Source organism: Numenius arquata, chromosome 3 (genome assembly GCF_964106895.1).
Source record: "Numenius arquata chromosome 3, bNumArq3.hap1.1, whole genome shotgun sequence".
NCBI classification, from domain to species: Eukaryota; Metazoa; Chordata; class Aves; order Charadriiformes; family Scolopacidae; genus Numenius; species Numenius arquata.
Window position 1 is genome coordinate 29,148,698 of NC_133578.1, and position 17,833 is coordinate 29,166,530.

Sequence of the window (17,833 nt, forward strand, 5' to 3'; positions counted from 1 at the left end):
ACTTGTGTGATTTTTTTTTAAACAAAGATAGTGCCTTCGTTTTCACATTTCTGACATAATCCCAAGTGGGACATGTAAAATATTAATCCTTCTGCAAGAGGGTTTCTCTTGAAGTGCCTGCATGTATAAAAGATGGAAAACACAAGCATAGACCTCCCTCCCTGCTTCATTGATGTCTGAGGCCTTATTTGCAATTGAAATCTACCCCGTCCTTGTAGTATGACGAGTGCTCTCGGACGATGAGCTGCCTGAAAAGGTTGGTTTTTTACATGAATGGACCAAGTGATAACTTTGCCCCAAATTCCTTTATGTGAATGATGAACGCGGTGCTTCACTCATGGGCACAGGCAGACAGGCTCCCTCCACCACTCCCTGCTGCAAATCTCTCTTTTATCTTTATTCACAAACCCTTGGAGGATAAAGGCTTTCCACACTTTCAGCTGTTCTCTAATTATTACTCATTTGCTAGCAATGGTTTGTGGTTTAGGTAGAAATGCAAGCTGACCACTGCTTTTTTGTTTCTGTTTTCATACATAGCTCCTCAGTGTTGACTTTCTCCCCATGCTATTGTCCATTGCTTTATGAATAAAAGCATGACTTCTACCGTGGTCTGCACCAGTGTCACCATTAATTTTACAAAAAATAAGTTGTATGTGCCATCATTCTGCAAATGCCATTAAACTCTCACTGTCCCAAGAACCTATCAGCCATTTACTGCAATTGGCAGTAAAATGAGAGAGAATATGTGCCTTACTAACTGAACTTACCACATATTGACACTGGGCTATGCCCACCATAAAATCCTCCAATAAAATCTCCCTTCTGGATAGAGTCAGGATTGTGCAGAATCAAAGGCTCACTTCGAAGTCTGCAACTTCTTCAAGATACTGCCTTACCCTGGGTGAGGTTGCGCTTGAGGATAGAGCCTGTCCTGACCCAGGCCACCATTTGAATTAAAAATATGGAGTGTGTGTGGTGTGAAAACCTGAAGCAAAAGAGAAGTGGAATGAAGGTTATTACGGGAGGAGGAGGTGACTGTACAGGGAAAGAAGCTTCAGGAAGAAAAAAAGGTAAAATTCTTAGGAATTCTTAGGAAGCCTCAGTGTAGAAACCTGGAAGGTGTTAAGGATATCGATGGGTTGTAGCTTATTTCTTCTTATCATCCTTTCATCTCTAAGAACTACTGTAGTAGATTACATTAAGATCTCTGAAGAAAAATTAAAGAAAATGAACTAACTAGATTGGGAACCTGAGGAAAAGCAGAAGCGGTGTGTTAGGAAGATATTATTCTCTCATATGGTCTTATTATTAAAATATTTCATAGAATCATAGAATATCTACGTATCTAATATCAAGTTGGAAGGATCATCAAGTCTAACTCTGCTCCTCGCAGGACTACCTAAAACTAAACCGTATGACTAATAGCATCATCCAGATGTTCCTTGAACTGATGGGCTTGGTGCTGTGACCACTTCTCTGGGGAGCCTGTTCCAGTCACCAGCCCACCCTCTCGGTGAAGAACCTTTTCCTGATGTCCAATCTGAACTTCCCCTGACACAGATTCATTCCATTTCCTCATGTCCTATCACTGATCACCAGAGAGAGATCGGCACCTCCCCCTCCACTGCCCCCTTGAGGAACATGTAGACTGCCATGAGGGCACCTCTCGGCCTTGTCTTCTCCAGGCTGAACAAACCAAGTGACTTCAGCCTCTTCTCCTAAGTCTTGGCCTCAAGGCCTTTCACAGTCTTGGCCATACTCCTCTGGACACACTCTAATAGTTTGATATCCTTCTTATATTGAGGCGCCTGAAACTGCACACGGTACTTGAGGTGGGGCACACAGTTCAAAGGTCATCTTCACTGAGGGAAGACAGAGTGGATAGTGGGCACCCCTCTGACTGTCAAGGACCGTATCATATGCAGGCTTATCTCACTGCAAAGTATGACTACATTTTAAGTGTTAAAAACTAGCATGACCTCTAGATACATCCTGGCACAGTTAATGGAGAGGTGCAACTGGAAAACATATGTGATACACATTAATGTACTCAAGTATGTGTGTAGAAAGGCATTCTGCACTAGAATTAGAATTATTATTATTTGTGGACCTTTTTAGCTGCAAATTATTTGAAAAGTATTAGCATTTATTTTGATGATACAATTCTAATGAAACAAAATAAACAGTATAAATCTCATTCTGCACTTAGCAGCTCCTGTCTGTCAGACTGGAAGCTCCCAATGTGCTCATCTGTTTCTTTAGGGAACTGTTTTCTTTGTGCCTTTTAGAGACTTTCTCTAGAACATCTTCATTTTTCAATGGGCAGAGTCCTGAGGCCATTACGCTCTACTGGGGTGACCAAGTCTAGTAGACCATTTTTACTTACTCTCCTGTGGTGCAATTTACACTGTTCTTTCTGCGCTGCTGCTGTACTTCAGATACAGTCAGCAGCAAATGTTGACTTCTTCCGTCAGGCACCGCATCTCTGTATCTGTCTTCCATTCTTTGTTTTTTCCTCCATGCTCCATTATTTTCTGTAAATGCTATTTATCGTGCACTGTGGTCAGCATTCTGCCAGATCCATCTCACTGCATTTAATTACGCTGTGTTGAAGAGTAGCTGAGCAGTTAACAGAAGTTGCATGCTCACAAAGCCTTGCTATAGGGTTGTTTTTTTCTCCAGCATGAATGTTGAATCACTGAATATCAGCTGAGTTTGAAATTTACCTGAATATGTTTTACTATTCCAAAGAGATTACACAATGGCCCTGATTAGCAGCAGCATTTTGTAATACCACTTAAGGCTTTATCACGGTGGAGTACTGCCAGTAATAGTCTTTAATTCACTTATATGTACCAATTCATCTCTGTCAGGTTTCTATTAATTTCTTTGCTGTTTTACTTTGTCCCTATCCCCTATATAATAGGGCATGATTTCCACAGTTATGTAGCCAAAATAAAATAAAGAAAAATTAAATCTTCAGCAAATTAACTGTGGTCCTTTGATTTGAGACAACTGTGCCATCTTTCCATTTACGTTCACATTTAATCCACTTTTCACAAGTTAATGTATTTAGGAGAATCTAGGTGGGTCAAGTGAGCAAGGGGCAGTAACAATTTTACTGGCTAATTTAGATAAAAAGTTTCAGGATTGGGTTAGGTATATTAACTGCAAAGTGAAGGGTAGTTGAAGAATTAAAACTGTATGTGTTCGTGCATACAGACATGTGCATACACGCTTGTGAAAAGCAACACTGTATTCAGCATTAATCTTTTTCATCAGAATGATGACCAACCTTGTTTACAAAGGTGATTGCCAGAGGTAAAGAACAGAACTGTTGCATGTGCCATCAGGCACCAATTTCACAGTGTACTGGAAGATCTAAATAGTTGCGTTCGGGGATGGTGCTCCAAATTTCTGTGATGAATCAGTGTGGTTGCTGTTGAAGCAGATCCAACTGTGTATTTGTGCTTTCTTTTTCATTGTTAGGATTGGTGCGAAGCATCAGGAGTTACGACAAAAGCAACTGAGAGGCCTGAGTGATTATTCTGGACCTGACATTGATGATGATGAGGTGGATCCAAATTATGCCAGAGTAAACCACTTCCGAGAGGCTTATCCAGCAGCAAGTATATACAGGCCATCCTCACCAGCAGTAGCAGAAACCTTTGTATATCCACGTGATTCTCCTTCAGCACCAATGGAGAGGGAGCACTTGGAAGGACTGTATGCAAAAATAAATAAGCAACACTACCCACAGACTCCTGGTGACAGGTAATATTGCCACCTGGCGTTACAAACAATGGCAGCTTGGTGGGGAGGGAGCCTGGGACTAGGCGGGGGGGGATGTTCAGGTGCCCCAAACCCCTGTATTTACTTACTAGAAAAACATGGATTTCCTCTTAACCCAAACTGTGATTTGCTGCAGCAGTACCCCCAAAGCATCTGAGCAAGGCAGCAGTCAAACAGAAATCATTAAAGAAAAGTCCATATTTCACAAACAGAATGAATGAACTGACTCTAGTCCAATTTCTGCACTGCTGAGAGAGTGTTTTTCCGTCTTTCAATGGGGAAAAGTTCTTACCCTGCAGCAAAAATAATCTCTATTTTCAGATCCTTTTCGATCCTGCTGATCATCAAGTGCTTATTAGTAACAGGTTTTGTATGATAGCATGATGTATTGCATATGTTTATGGTTTAGTTTTCCCTAGCTGTGTGATACTACACACTTTCAATTAGGCTGGGGGGAGGACTGGGAATCATGGCATTTTTATGCAGACTGTGAAGTGTGGCTTCACAAGACTGATTGCCTTTCATAGCCTTTCCAATAACCAAGTGGGAAGGAAAGAGCAATTTTTAATCCTTACTGTCAAGCTTCCAGGTTGATAGCATTAAAGAAAGATGGTCAAGTTTTTCCCTGGGTTAAAAAGAAAACAGAAATTCCTTTGAGTTGGTGGTATACCCACCATTATGATGATTTTAAAATTGGCTGATTCTGGAATTTGGGGCTAAAAGAATGTTAGTCTTTACTATCATGGCATTAATATATCGACGTTGGGTTTTTCAAACCAACGTATAAGTCTGTAGGCAAGGTATACAAGTCTATGTGAAAAGAAGAGCTGACAGAGTAAGACATGGGAGACTTGGAGAATTGTTCATGCTTTGAGTTCATATTACAATCTGTAGTGTCTCCCCATAGCCTCAATCTGTGCTATGTGATACCACACTTGTTAATTTTGGAGAAATATGTTAGCACAGATATAGGAGTGGTTTCAGTTTGTGGCATCATAGTGCTTTAAAAATGTCTACTGAGTCATTGTTATATATAGTAATAAACCCCTTCTGACATAAATCTAAGTTTGTAGCAGGGAATGGGCCAAGTATCTCTCTTTTTCACCTAAATACAGTATGGCAGAGATCTTTCCAAACACAATGACATTCCTAATTTTCTTCTTCCATATTATTAACTCTTCTTTTACTGCATAAGGGTGAAGAGGGTGAATGTGATCACTTTTGAAGTGTGGTCTATGAATTGTTTTTCCGTGCAGCAAAAAGAAATGCTCAAGCCTTTTTCTCTGGCCTCTTTTACTTGATTGCTTGTATTGTGGTTGTAACTAAATTGAATGAACTCTTGGCTTGCTATGTGAACGAGATTGAAGTCCCAACCAGGTTTGGTGTTGGGATCCTGGATTTTAGTGTGGATTTAGCTGTAATTGCATGATAGCACGATAACTCAGTAAAAAAATAAAAGCAGAACATCTGACAGGCAAGACAAGTTACCTCATATCTGAGCCTGTGATCAGAAGTCATGCTGAGAGGCTGTTCCATCTGTGTTGATTCTGTACTGAAAGACAAACAGTCCACAACTTTGCTTTGTTGAATTTCTCAGGCTTGTGGAGGCTGTTTAACCAGATTAGGAAAAAAATAGGAAATGTGGGATTCTTATTAGGCTGCCTTTGTTCCTTTTTAAAATCTTTCTTTCCTTTGTCTCAGAGACAAAAAGGTTGTTGTTATTCGCCAGCAGAAAATGTGCCAAACGTGAATAATTTTATGTGAATTTATGCAGTGGGTCGTGAGGTCTCAGCCAGCAGTTGTTGAATATCATGGCAACTTCAGGCAAGGAAATCTTTCTGTGCTAGAGGGAAAGTATTGAAAGGAGAAAGAGATGTGGAAAGAAAAATCCCTGGATAACATGTTAATCACAAAACCAAATCTGCTTTCAAGGGTCAAGAATGAAAACTACCTTGTCTGCCTCAAAATGATGGGAAAGGGGCTATAATGGATGCTTATTAGCCAAACCAAAGTTATTTTGTGTTTGCAGGGCTGAACATTTATCAGCACATTTGTCATGTAATAGCTCATGCTTTGGTCTTGCTAACACATGCATGTTCTCTTTCAAAGTTTTGCTATTATTTTTAGTTTAGATGGATGGCTTTTTCTCCCACCTCTGACTCTCAACTTGTAGTATAGTGTGTGGAGACTTGATCAGTGACTAAAGTAAATGGGTTTGGGGATGGAAGGGGGATTTGAACACAGAGAGAATAGATTATTTCATTTCAGTCTGGGAATTCCAGTTATGTGTCATTATGATAGAGAATTAAGACTCTTCATTTGAAACAAGAAGTGCATTTTTATTTTATTTTATTTTTGCAGAGCAATGTATTAGCATAATAAATGCTTTTTAAAATTTGGAGGGCATTTGTAAATTAAGAAGCTTAGTGGCCGGATAAGTGCTGTTCACAATTTGCGTACACTTACCTTCCCTTTTCACATCACCAGAATCCATCTAGCGTTCCTGGCTCATTCTTCGCAGTAGATTCGGAGTTTAAACCGAGAATCTCCCTCAGTATGCAGAAAAGCAAGAGGCTGCACATGTATGAAGACCGTTGCTTTAACCATTATGAAGTACGTTTGCTGCCTCCAAGCACTACTCCTCAGGGCACACATGGACCTGCTTCACATTGCTGTTTGCATACTAACATCCCCTTTACCTACACTTGCATCTGGCATCTTAGGTGTTTTTTGCTTTGGGTTTTTTGGGTGTTTGCTTTGTGTCTTATTTGCAACTGTTGTGTAACGTTCTTCTGCACTGCTTCACAATTGTTGATTTTCATTCCAATGATGACTATATTCAGTGAAATAGATGTAATTTTTTGTGTATATTTTGCTGAAAGCTTTGGAATTCTTAACTAAGAGAGGTGCTATATAAATGTAAATTGTCCTTATTAATGAATATCGTGAAAGCATTAGCATGATCAGTGTATTCTGTGAATGTTAAGTTAAAGAGAGTGAAAAAAAATTAGCTGGCAAAATCACACATTTCTTTGTAAATCAAGCATTTTTCTGTTTATTTCTAATTAGCCACAATTTTCTGTAATGCAAATGACATCCCAAAGGATAGTGCAGCCTGCACAGCCACCTTGTGCAGCTGGGAAACTCGCAGGGCCTTTGCCTGAGATGCTGTACATTTTCCCAGCCTGTGGCAGAGGCTGGGTGATCTGTGGCCCATATGTTCTCAGAATGAGTGCTAAGTCACATCACTCTGAGTTTAGTCATCAAGGCTGTACCATGACAGTGCTAAGTTGCACCATGGCAGAGCCTAGGTGTCAGACCAAAGCCAAAAGAGCATATGCACAACGCTATTATCACTTAAATGTCAGGCATGTCACATGGCGCAACCCTTTCTCACGTTTCGAATAAGCAATTTCCTCTTTTTTCCTCCCTTAAACATGGTGCTGTCAAGTATATCCAAACACCCTGAGTACATCTCCGGAAAGGTTCTAGAGACTTTGCTCGACTTATTTCCTCAGCCCAGAACTATGAAACATTTAAAGTCTCATGCCAAACTCATTGCCAAGTATAATTCTTCATTTATTTATGTGTCTTATCTTGGGGAATTTCAAAGTGCTGGTCTGACAAAAATGAATACAGTTTTCCTTTGTTTAGCAAGAATAGATTCAGAGCTGTATCTTGTTGCAGATTTAAAAAAATACCAATAAAAAGCCCAACACTTTTTTATTACATAGGAGTAGAGTCCAAAGCCCCAGTCTGATCTAGCTTTCCATTTTTGGAGATGCTATATTGGGTCCCACTGTGCAAGACTTTATACTCTACAATGTTAATTAATTAATTGAAAAATTGATCTTCCTTATTTCAAAGTGAAAGTTTCTTTATGGAAACTTGCACTATTCTAGAATGTTCAATCTAGCAGCATACAAAGTTAAAAATGGGGAAATGAAACCATACCTCTGTGCAACCCTAACTCTGCCCATCACATCCCACCCTCAGAGCTGGCCAGAGTCATGAGAAGTGCAAGACATTGAGCAGTTTGCCTCCACCTGGAAGGGTTCAAAGGAAAAAATTGCTCTGTGTGTCCTGAGAAACCTAATGGCAAAAGTATGCTATGTATAAGCCTGAGCGGAGAGTAAAAAGGGTCTGGAGTTTTGAAATTTAGCAAAGAGAGCATTTTTAACCAAAAAGCGGGCTAAATGCTTGCATTTTGGGCAGGTGTAGGTTGTTCCCATCCTGCTCAATCCATGGCCATAGGAATACAGGGCTGTGCAGAAAAGGCTTTGTTCAAAAAGGGCAAGTTAGGGTTGCCCAAATTAGTTGCTTAGTCCTGTATTTCTAGTCAGCCAGAAACTGAAGTTTTCTTGTTCTCAGTACAAAGTACAGTTGGCATTGCTCACTGTGCATCCATCTACAACACCTTTTATCACTGAATAGCAAAAAGCAATTCTCTGCTCTAGGAGTGGATGGTCCTTTACTGAGGAATGGTTATTCTTTAAGATGGATAGTGTGGAGGCAAGGTAGAAATTGAATGAGGCTGTGCGATATCTACATACCCTTTCCCATTATACCTTGTGTTACACTGGAAATAGAATTATGGTCATGCATTGAAATATTTTGATTTACAAAGCATGGCAAGTATGAGGAAGCCATGTGCTCTCGCTTACCACAGAGCCTCTTCTGCTTGGTGTCCTAAAATCACCTACACTGTTTCCCTGTCCTTTACTACCCTGTACCTCCTGGGACTGCCCTCTGACTCCTTTACCTCTGGAATTTATTTTTTCTGAAATGTACTGCAGGGTCTTCTGAACCTTTGGCTGCAATCTGTTCCCCATAATGTTAAACCCAGGAACTTAACATTTGGCAGCTTACTCTCCTTCCTGGCTGATAGATTTCTGACAACAGTTAAATACGAACTGGCATTGGCAAGCACAGCAGAGGTTCAGTGGTTCCTGGGGGCTCTCAGTAGAGGTGTCCTACACATGGGAGCAGGGCATTCCAGAAACCCCTTTAGCCACCAGTTCCACAGGACTGTAGGTTGTGCCACTGGAGTTATACTTGCACTGTGGTTTTTTGCTCCTCATACTATTTGTGGTTTTCTTCCTCAGAAAGGACAATTGGGTTCTGCATACTCACTATGCTAACTAGGAAAAATACTGAGTACCTGGACCTCCCGGACACATTTAAACATGCCTTGGTTTTATTTCTGGGCTATATGGGGGGAAAAAAAAATAATCAAGAAAAACTACTTTACAGATTAGATTTCCAAGTGCTATTTCTCAGGAACCCCTCATCCGGATCCTTCCAACTTTGGGATCCTAGCCCTATCATTCACTTCTCATGGAAACCCCAGATTTCATGGAACTCAGGTGACCCTGAGTATTTTAGAGCGTGTCTAAACAGAAGGAAGTTGTCACACTTTAACCAGAGCAGAGCTGCCGCTGCTGTGTAATGTGTGCATGCTTATTCGAGGCCATGCATTCTTCAGAAGAAATAAATTCTGTCAGGAATAGTCACAAATCTGCCTGTGTGCATCCTGCTTGCTAGGGTTTGCATTTGGATCACCTCACTTATTGACAGATGTGTAAAATTTTATATACTGCTCTCCCACAACTCCCTTGTGACTGTCCTGCTGCAGATGCTGGAGAGCCTGAGTTTTGCCAGCTGTGTTAAGCATTCGTATGCATTCAGGGGTGTTTTTTCCCCCTCCAGCCCTGTTTTTTCTTACGTGATATATTATTGCATGGAATTATTTTACGTTAATTCTGCCTATTTATTGGTAATGTCATTTTTTCAGTCGTTTGGATGCAAATGCAAAAGATAGGTCCCTGGAGAAAGAGCAGGTCTGTTACTGGAAGATGAGACCATAGCAGAGGATACAGAGTGAAATACAGATGGTGTTGTCAGCCTTTTAAATATACAAATAAAGACAAAATGAGATAGTCCATGCAGCTGGAATGAAATCATATGGCCTTGCATGTGTTCCTGCCATAGCGTATTTCCTAGTGTGAGCAAGAGATGCTAAATCCTGTCTTATGCAGGATGTTGTTTTACCAAAAGCTCATACTTGCTCCTTTAATCAGCAGCAGAATAATGTGTGTATGTATTAACTTTTCTCTGCACAATATTTTTTTTAACAAAACAGCATTTAATTTTAAATGCTAATATGTGTGTGTGGTTAATTAAGAAGCCAGAAATGACTATAAGGTTGGTAAGCTCTGAGAGAGAGGAAGATCATTACACTTCTGCTCATAGATAGCTATTTGTGAACCAGCTGATAATGTGCAAAATTAAGATTTCGTAAGTGGCATTTTAAATGAATGGTTAATGGCTGAAGATTAATTAAACAGTCAGAGTTGTTCAAAAGAGAAGCTGTTAAAATCTTGTTTATAGGCCAGTCACTTCCATACTTAAAGTGCAAACCCTAATAGCATGTGGTATTTCCATTTAGCAGGCAAGCAGTGTAACTAGGATATTTTCCTTTAACAAGGAAATCTACCTTACAGGATACACATTATGGATGGATGTAGCATTGTATACTGCATTTTCTTCCTAATTAACAGTTGTCTGGTAGCAGTACAGACAGAGAAATGCACTTCCTGTGAGAATTTGGTAATCTTAAATAAAATTGCTAAATCTTATTTTAATTAAAATGTAAGGGACCTGGTTAAATCTGGTATGGTTCTATTTTCCCACTGCTCTCCAGTAGTCCGTTCTATTTCATATACTTCAGGGTTTTCGAAATGCCCAGCTTTTCATTGCTCCAGGTTGTCTTCTGTCAGAATGAGTCTCTTTGGCCCCATTGTTAGCCTTGCAGAGTTGCTCTAGCTAAGGAAAAAAAAAATTTAAAAAAGGTATGTTTTCAGTCAGGTTTATTCTGCATTGCAATTCTGGTTAAAGGATGAATGTTAACCTAGTCCCCTTTCCCTGATTGAAGAGAAACAACAAGCAGAAGGTCATTTTGCTGCTCACAGTTGTGAGGCTTGTCCTTCCAGCAAGTCCTTTGCCAATAAACTGTTTGTTTTTCTTTTGTTTTCCCTTTCTCTCAGCCCAGTTCCCAATCTTTTTGTTAACTATCTGCTGGTTTTCCCTCAGCTTCCCTACACAGTCATTTTGCCTTACCGTCTCCTAGCTTATGGATATGCAAGTATTCCAGAGAAAGGCCTGGTGACTTAGCCTTGTGCAAGCTTTGCTGTGTAGCCCAGTGTGAGATGAATCTACATTGCTTGACCTCAGGGAGCTCGCACTCTATCCAAAACCATGGCTTTCAAAAAACTCCTCTCCTAAGTTTTTTTCCTGTCTGCTGCTAGATAAATGCAAGAAAGGGATTCTTTCTTTCATTGTAGAGATAATCTTGGTTTAGTCAAACTGACCAGCAGATAAGGGCATGGGATTTTGTTGTGCTAGACTTTTAAGTCTGTGCATACTAAGAATTTGTGGTTTTTGGAGGTGGAAGAGGTTGGACATGAGGAGCATAGACCAGCTCACATGTATGACCAGCCATATGTTCAGACTTCAGGTGATGACATGAGCTCGCAGCAAGCTGTCCTGACTTTACACATTGTTGAGGTAAATTAGTGGCTTCTGGTCAAACTATTTTTACAAAACAGTCCAAGTTTAGTGGGAGACAAAGGATCCTTTCCCAGAAATCTTGAAGAAATCCTTAAATCCCAGAAATCTTAACAAAGGGTTACGTTTGGAGGAGAAGGAAAAAAGGGCTATCACCAAACTGCTTCAAAGTGCTGAGTAGTTCCAGTTAAGACAGCAGTGATATCTGTCTAATAAGGATGAAGAAGTAATTCTTAGATGTGACAAGGAAAATGGACATAGACTGACTGGAGCCATGAGTAATGTTTTCACAGAATCTTCGCTTCTGTTTGATGTTACCCGAGGTCAGTGGAACCTGCACTAACAGGTTCCTCTGAGCTACAGGTAGAGCAATCCCCAGCCCCTGTCCTCATTAAGTAGTGAGGAGCCTGAGTCTTGAGAGTCTTCAAGCAACATCCTACAGTTTTTCATATGTTCTCAAAATAAACAGTCACTTGGTTTTCTCAGTTCACCAGGAATTATTGTTACACCAATTGAGATGACTGCAGCACAGGGAACCATGGGGTACACCTCAGACCTACCAGCATTGCCAGGTTGTGCTGCTACCAGGAGCAATGCAGTAACTCTGGTAGAGTTTTCCAGCATCACTGCTCATGCCCAGGCAAAGTGCTTAGATCTGTGTGGTACTCATACATCTTAACTGTGTGGTAGAAACCTTACAGTGGAAACTGTTGTTGTCTCTACGCATCCATAAGATGTTGGAAATTCTTGCCATATTCCAAAAAGATTGTTTCTACACTGATTTTTCTGCGGTCCCAGTTTACCTGGTGTTTACACTGGCAGATCTTTAAGGTTTCTGCTAATCTTAATTCTTCTGTTCCGCTGAGTGACTTGGCTCTCAACATAATAAGATAAAAAAGATCTAGCAGGGCTACAGATCTGACCTCGGAATGAGTTGATGGGAACCTTCTCATGGAGGGTTCAAGCACCTAATAGCAGGATAAAACCAGCTTCTCTTAAAAAGAGTCCAGAACCTTGCTCCCTGCTTGTGTCAAGAGGCCAGCGGTGAAGGGTTACCCAAGCACTTAGTAAGCAGCATTGCTGACAGCAAGTATAGGCAGAAGCATGAACCAGATCTTTTGGTCAACAGATAACTGTAAGAATTGATGTTGTTTGAAAAGCTGAATATCACTCAATATTGTGCTAGCAAAAATATTGGGAAGACTGATGAGATGTGATGGAAATGGCTTAGCAGGCAACAGGACGCTGAATAAAAAGAAAATAATTGTGATTATTGTCTGACAGCTGTGCAGAGCATACAGTCGATGACAAACTCTAAAACGTGATGGTTTTTAATCCATGATCACAAGTCCACTGGCACAGACAATGGGTCATAGTAATCCAATGGGTCATAGTAAGCCAAGAAATAGTTTATTGTTTATCAGCTCAAGTATTCTGATGTAGTTAAGTTCATATATACTCTGAACCTCTGTGACTGTCCTTACATCCCACAAGCAGACCTGGCCCCATATGGAGTCCACATGTAATATAACTAAGGAGAAGCTTCTCTGGCAGGCCATGCAGCAGCAGAGCATTTGTTGCCATCGATCAAGGTATCAGTATTGATTTTGGGATGGTCTAAGAGAATTGTGACTATTTTGTGGAGAGTGATGTTACACTGCCATAGAAAATGAAATAAATAACTCGTCTTAAACTTCATTGTGACCTGCATCTGAGAGGAAGAGAGATCTTTCGTTAGGACAGAGGGATGTGAGAAAACCATGTTGCCTCAGATAACCATGCTACTTATCTTGTTTTATCACTAACTTGTCCTTGATATCTGGAGGCCATTTTTAGAAATGTGGAGAGTGGAGAGTGATTGCATGAAAGATTTTATACTCTTCAGTTGCCAGCAAAACAGGTACTTGCCTTCATTTTTTCAGTCCGCCAAGCTGAAGTGGAGGAATACAGAAAACAACTCATGATAAAAAAGATGCAAGAGGAGTGAGTGTGAGATACCTCTAGAAAGAGCTAGAATGAAATAAATATAACATACGTGTAGAACAATAAATGCTCTCTTAACATTCCCCCCACCACCACCTACTTTTTGTTTCTCTCCAGTTTCCTGTTTGTGTACCAGTAGGTCAGTGTGACAGTTTTGCAGTGCCACAGTCCTCTGCTGAATCTGCACTCTGGAAGATTGTAAGCCCCTTCCCTCCAGTGACTTGGAAGCAGTGAGGAGGAATGAGAAACAGCCAACTAATGTTTAACATTTCAAACAACATCTTATCGCTCAGTCTTTGACCCATATTTATGGTTTAATTTCTTCATTCACTTAAAATTTTAATCTTAAAATTTTGTAGCATAATAGTACCTTAGGGGCATTTTTTCTCAAACCAGTATTAGCCAGAACATATCCTTGAGCTGTGGAGTTTATCTGTTATAAACACTTCTGCCTTTAGGCTTTGATGCCTACTTAGTCCTGGATATGGTTATTACCTTGTAAATGGGAATCAACCGCAAATGATCATTATGGTATTTACATAAAATGCATAGAAAACAATTATTTTGAGTCCGGCCTGTAAGTTTAAGCATAGAACATGTTTCTAATGCAAGTGTTGTACATAGTCTGGCAATTGAAAAGTAAGCAGCAGCGCACCTTCAGAGGGATGTAAACACGTTCAAAACACGGTCTGTCTTGTGACGATGTGGGGAGAGGGCAACTATTTTCTGTGCCTGAGCCACCATAATGCTCAATAGTTGTCTGAAAGGACCACTTTAATTGAGCACTTGTATGCCCTTAAGTGTGCTGCTAACCAGGGGATCTGGATTGCTTCTGCTTCTGCTTTGCTCTCGGTTTAATGGCAGAGGCAGCCTTCTGGGGCTGGAGTCCCTGCTTTACATATCAGCAGATACTCCATAACATGACAAAAGGCTGTGAGGTTGTGGAGGAGGGTTGGGGAACAGCATCAAAGCAATAAACCTGTTCCTAATTGCTATTGGTTGTTAGTACACAAATTACAAGTAGACGTTTGCAGTCCTTCACTTGAATAACGTGGGTTTTTCTTCCTCTAACATCTTCTGCTGTCCCTGTTCTGATTCAAAAAAGAAAAAAAAAAAAAACAGGAGGAAGTTATTTTGTGCCTGTGTATACAATGGCAACGTTTAAGCAGCCGCTGTTTCAGAGAGGGAGAGTAAAGGGGACTGGGGGGAAGGGATTGATCTTTTCCTCCTTTTCTCTGTAAATACCACTGTCTACATCAGTGGTGATGCTTTGACCTCTTTGCTACAGAGCTTGAAAAGTCTCTTGCACTTAGTGACATGTTCTGGCTCCAAAACTGAATTGGAGAAGTTTAATTCTCTTTCTTTGAGCACCACTACAAATAGATTATCAATCTAAATATGATAAGTGCTTGAAAATTCCTCCCAAAATTTAGACACATTAGCCTGAGTACTGGTGTTCTTTTACATGTCTGTGTGGCTTCTGAAATGATTAACAGTATTCCTTCATACCTTTTCACCTTTAATCTGCACTCTGCCCACTATCTCATTACTATTAGCTATGGCAAATATACGAGATGTCTGAGCAGCTTCATTGTTCTGGTGTTTTTCTTTTCAAGACCCTAGTGCATAGACAGATGTTACTTTCTCTTTTGTGTTAAAACCTGCCTCTGAGGAATAAGATTACCAGTGTTCAGTCTTTGGCTGGTAGAGATACTGAGGTCTCATATCTTCTGAATGCTTTGTCTCAGTTAGTGTTTCTACTAGCTCAGTGCATTTGTAGTGGAGGTCTGTTCTTCTGTAATGCCCATGGAACCTTAAATTAATGTCCCTTAACTTTAGGAAAGCAATTTTAACATGTATTCTAAATGTTTTCTCTATTCCCAGGGTTGAGAAATGATACATAAAGACACCTGCTCTTCCAAGTGGGTGGAAATTGAAAATCATGCCAAGAAAAATGCTGTTTCTCAGAAAAGATTTGAAATATGCATTGTTTAAAGTGTGGCATAAACAAAATAGATTATGTAAGGTTCATGGGCCCTTGTTTGGGATGAGATCACTCATTCGTGGGTCCGGAGCCTCTTTACTAACAATACTTAGTGCTTACATCTCAAAAGCATTGTATGAGCTACTGGTTTCCCCATCAACTTTGAAAAAGATAGTTAGGAAGCTATGGGCACTGTATCAGCGCAGCTCCCTTCAGTTCTACATGAAAGCCACTGTTGTGCTTCAGTAACACAGCAGTGGCTCCAGACCTTTTGAGAAAGCATGTTTCTTTAAAATGGTTCAGAAAACAGCTGATTGATTTGCAGGTAAGAAATGTGAATGTATGTTTACTGGGAAGAAAAGTGACAGTTCACATCTGAATTTAGATAAACACATGAATTTGGTAGTGGATGCTTCCTTTCTGTAGATGTGGTTAGTAACATGATAGTCACTGTATATGATAAGATCGCGGCAGTTGCCACAGTACATAAAAGGATACAAGAACAGATGAAATCATTAGTGCTTTCATATTGTATCCTGTCTTATTTCCAGTAACATAGCGTGCCTGGTACTTAATGGGGCATATCTTTGAAAGAATCAGCAGGTACGATGTTCTGGAAAACATGAAAATCTGCAACCTTGCATCAGAGGCCAAAGCAATATCTTGGATCTGACATTTTTTAAAGTACAAATTGTGTCATAGGTACAGTTACATAAGGTAGAAATTGTAAATTTATGTTGCACAATCTGAAAAGTGAATGATAGCATGTGAATTTGTATCTACTGCTCAAAGAAAAGACTGGTGAGCAAGTTCTGTTTCCATCAAAGTAAGTGGCAAAATTTCTGTTGATTGAGGTGGGAAATGGGAACTGATTCCCCTCCCTGGTTCTCCCTGAAAGAAGTGATGTTTTCTTTTCTGTTTTATACTTATTAGTTTCACAGCCAGATTACTGTAACTTGAGCTTTTTTGCCATACTTCTGCATGACTGTTTTTGTTAACCACTTTTATTGCCTCTTGGCCTGTTCTTTGCATCATGTTATTGACAAAATGAGTTTTACATTTTTTTTACCCCAAAGTTTAGAGCATAGAATACAGGAGAAATCCATACAAAAAAAAATCTGAAACATTAATTGGACTAGACTACAGCATTTAAAGTAACCTATTCTATCGTCCATTTACCTCCCACATGAAATGAAAACTCTATTTTGATCTGAACTGTCACAGATAATTTCTGCACATAAAACACATCCAGAGACAGCTTTCAAATGGAGTTGTCACTTCCTATTTAGCAGGCTGGGGACTCTCTATTGTTGTCAAACCCTCTTTGCAAAAGCATCACTAACACACTGGATTTGCACAGTTGTATGTAAGAGGAGGAATGGTTGCATAGTCTCCATGAAAGAAAAAATTGTATGTAGGTGCTGGAATCCGCTGCAGCTGAACTTAGCTACTGCTTAGGAGAAAATTCCTTTTTTAAAAAAAATACTATTTTAAAGCATATTTTCATACTATGTGCTGGTGTGGGGAGGAGTTGTTTTTAGTGTAACGAGGTTTTAGTGTGAACAGTGATGATTAACATTTAAAAGCTAGTAACCAACATTCTGTTATTTTCCCTGACCTCTATGGGACCAGAAGTTTGGCTTTAATCTCTTCACAAATTTCAGGAATTCTTAAGCAAGTGCACTGGGAATATCTCTGAACTGTGAGTACAGAACTGCTGCCTCAGAGTATGTTCCAGCTAAGATGCTGAGGCAGGGCTGTAGGGCACTTGTTTCCAGACTGCTATTCTGATGGTGGCCAATGTGGCCATCTGGTGTGGCCAGCTGGAAGACTCAGCTATGGCATCGCAGAAGAAGCTGCCTTAAGTAGGCAGCTGCCTTTAAGACAGCTTAAAGGTTGAGAACTACCATTCTTCAGACTTGATTTTTATAACAGTCAGTTTGCCCTCAAACATGATGTATTTTCATAAACTAAATTTGACTTCTGGCCTCAGTCGTATTCTCATCAGTTTATGCTATTGGAATATGCAGTTAAATAGTAGTAATGTATGATTTTTATTTAATTTTCCTCTTAAGGTTGGAGAATTGACCAGAATTTAGGGGGTGAAGAATTTGGTTGGTGTGATGAGTTGTCCTTTATTGCTGTCTCCACGACTATCCTATGCAGGATTAAACAGCAAAACACAAGCTGGCAGAGTGCTCTTCTGACCTCATTCTGCACCACCACACAGATAGCAGACTATCTGCTGATCTATCTGATAAGCATGACTTTGTCAAATCCAGATGTATGTTCAGGAGTGAAAGGAGTGAAACACAGATGAGGCCCGAGAGCCAGGGTCTTGCATTTTCTCCAGCTGCCTGAATCCTTCAGGCATCTTCACTGCTGCAGCTGGGGTTGTGGGGCAGGACTGGAGGGAGGGAAGCCGCCTGTTGCAGTGTGGAAGCTGCAGAAAAACAAAACTAGAAGCTAGAGTCTAAAACATTGCCCGTCAAAGCCAATTGCCTATTT

The 17,833-nt window shown here is 40.2% G+C and overlaps 1 protein-coding gene across 4 annotated transcripts in view; it reads left to right on the forward strand.

Annotated features, from left to right (window-relative positions):
- Window positions 1-17,833, forward strand: part of PARD3B (par-3 family cell polarity regulator beta) — a 423,552-nt gene that overhangs the window by 341,593 nt on the left and 64,126 nt on the right. For 3 of the 4 annotated variants that reach the window (XM_074145663.1, XM_074145665.1, XM_074145664.1), the window contains one exon: window positions 3,490-3,774. The exons of the other annotated variant lie outside the window; for it this stretch is intronic. In XM_074145663.1, coding sequence (XP_074001764.1) covers window positions 3,490-3,774 — 285 coding nt within the window. The remainder of the gene's footprint in view (window positions 1-3,489; window positions 3,775-17,833) is intronic. 4 annotated transcript variants of the gene reach the window in all.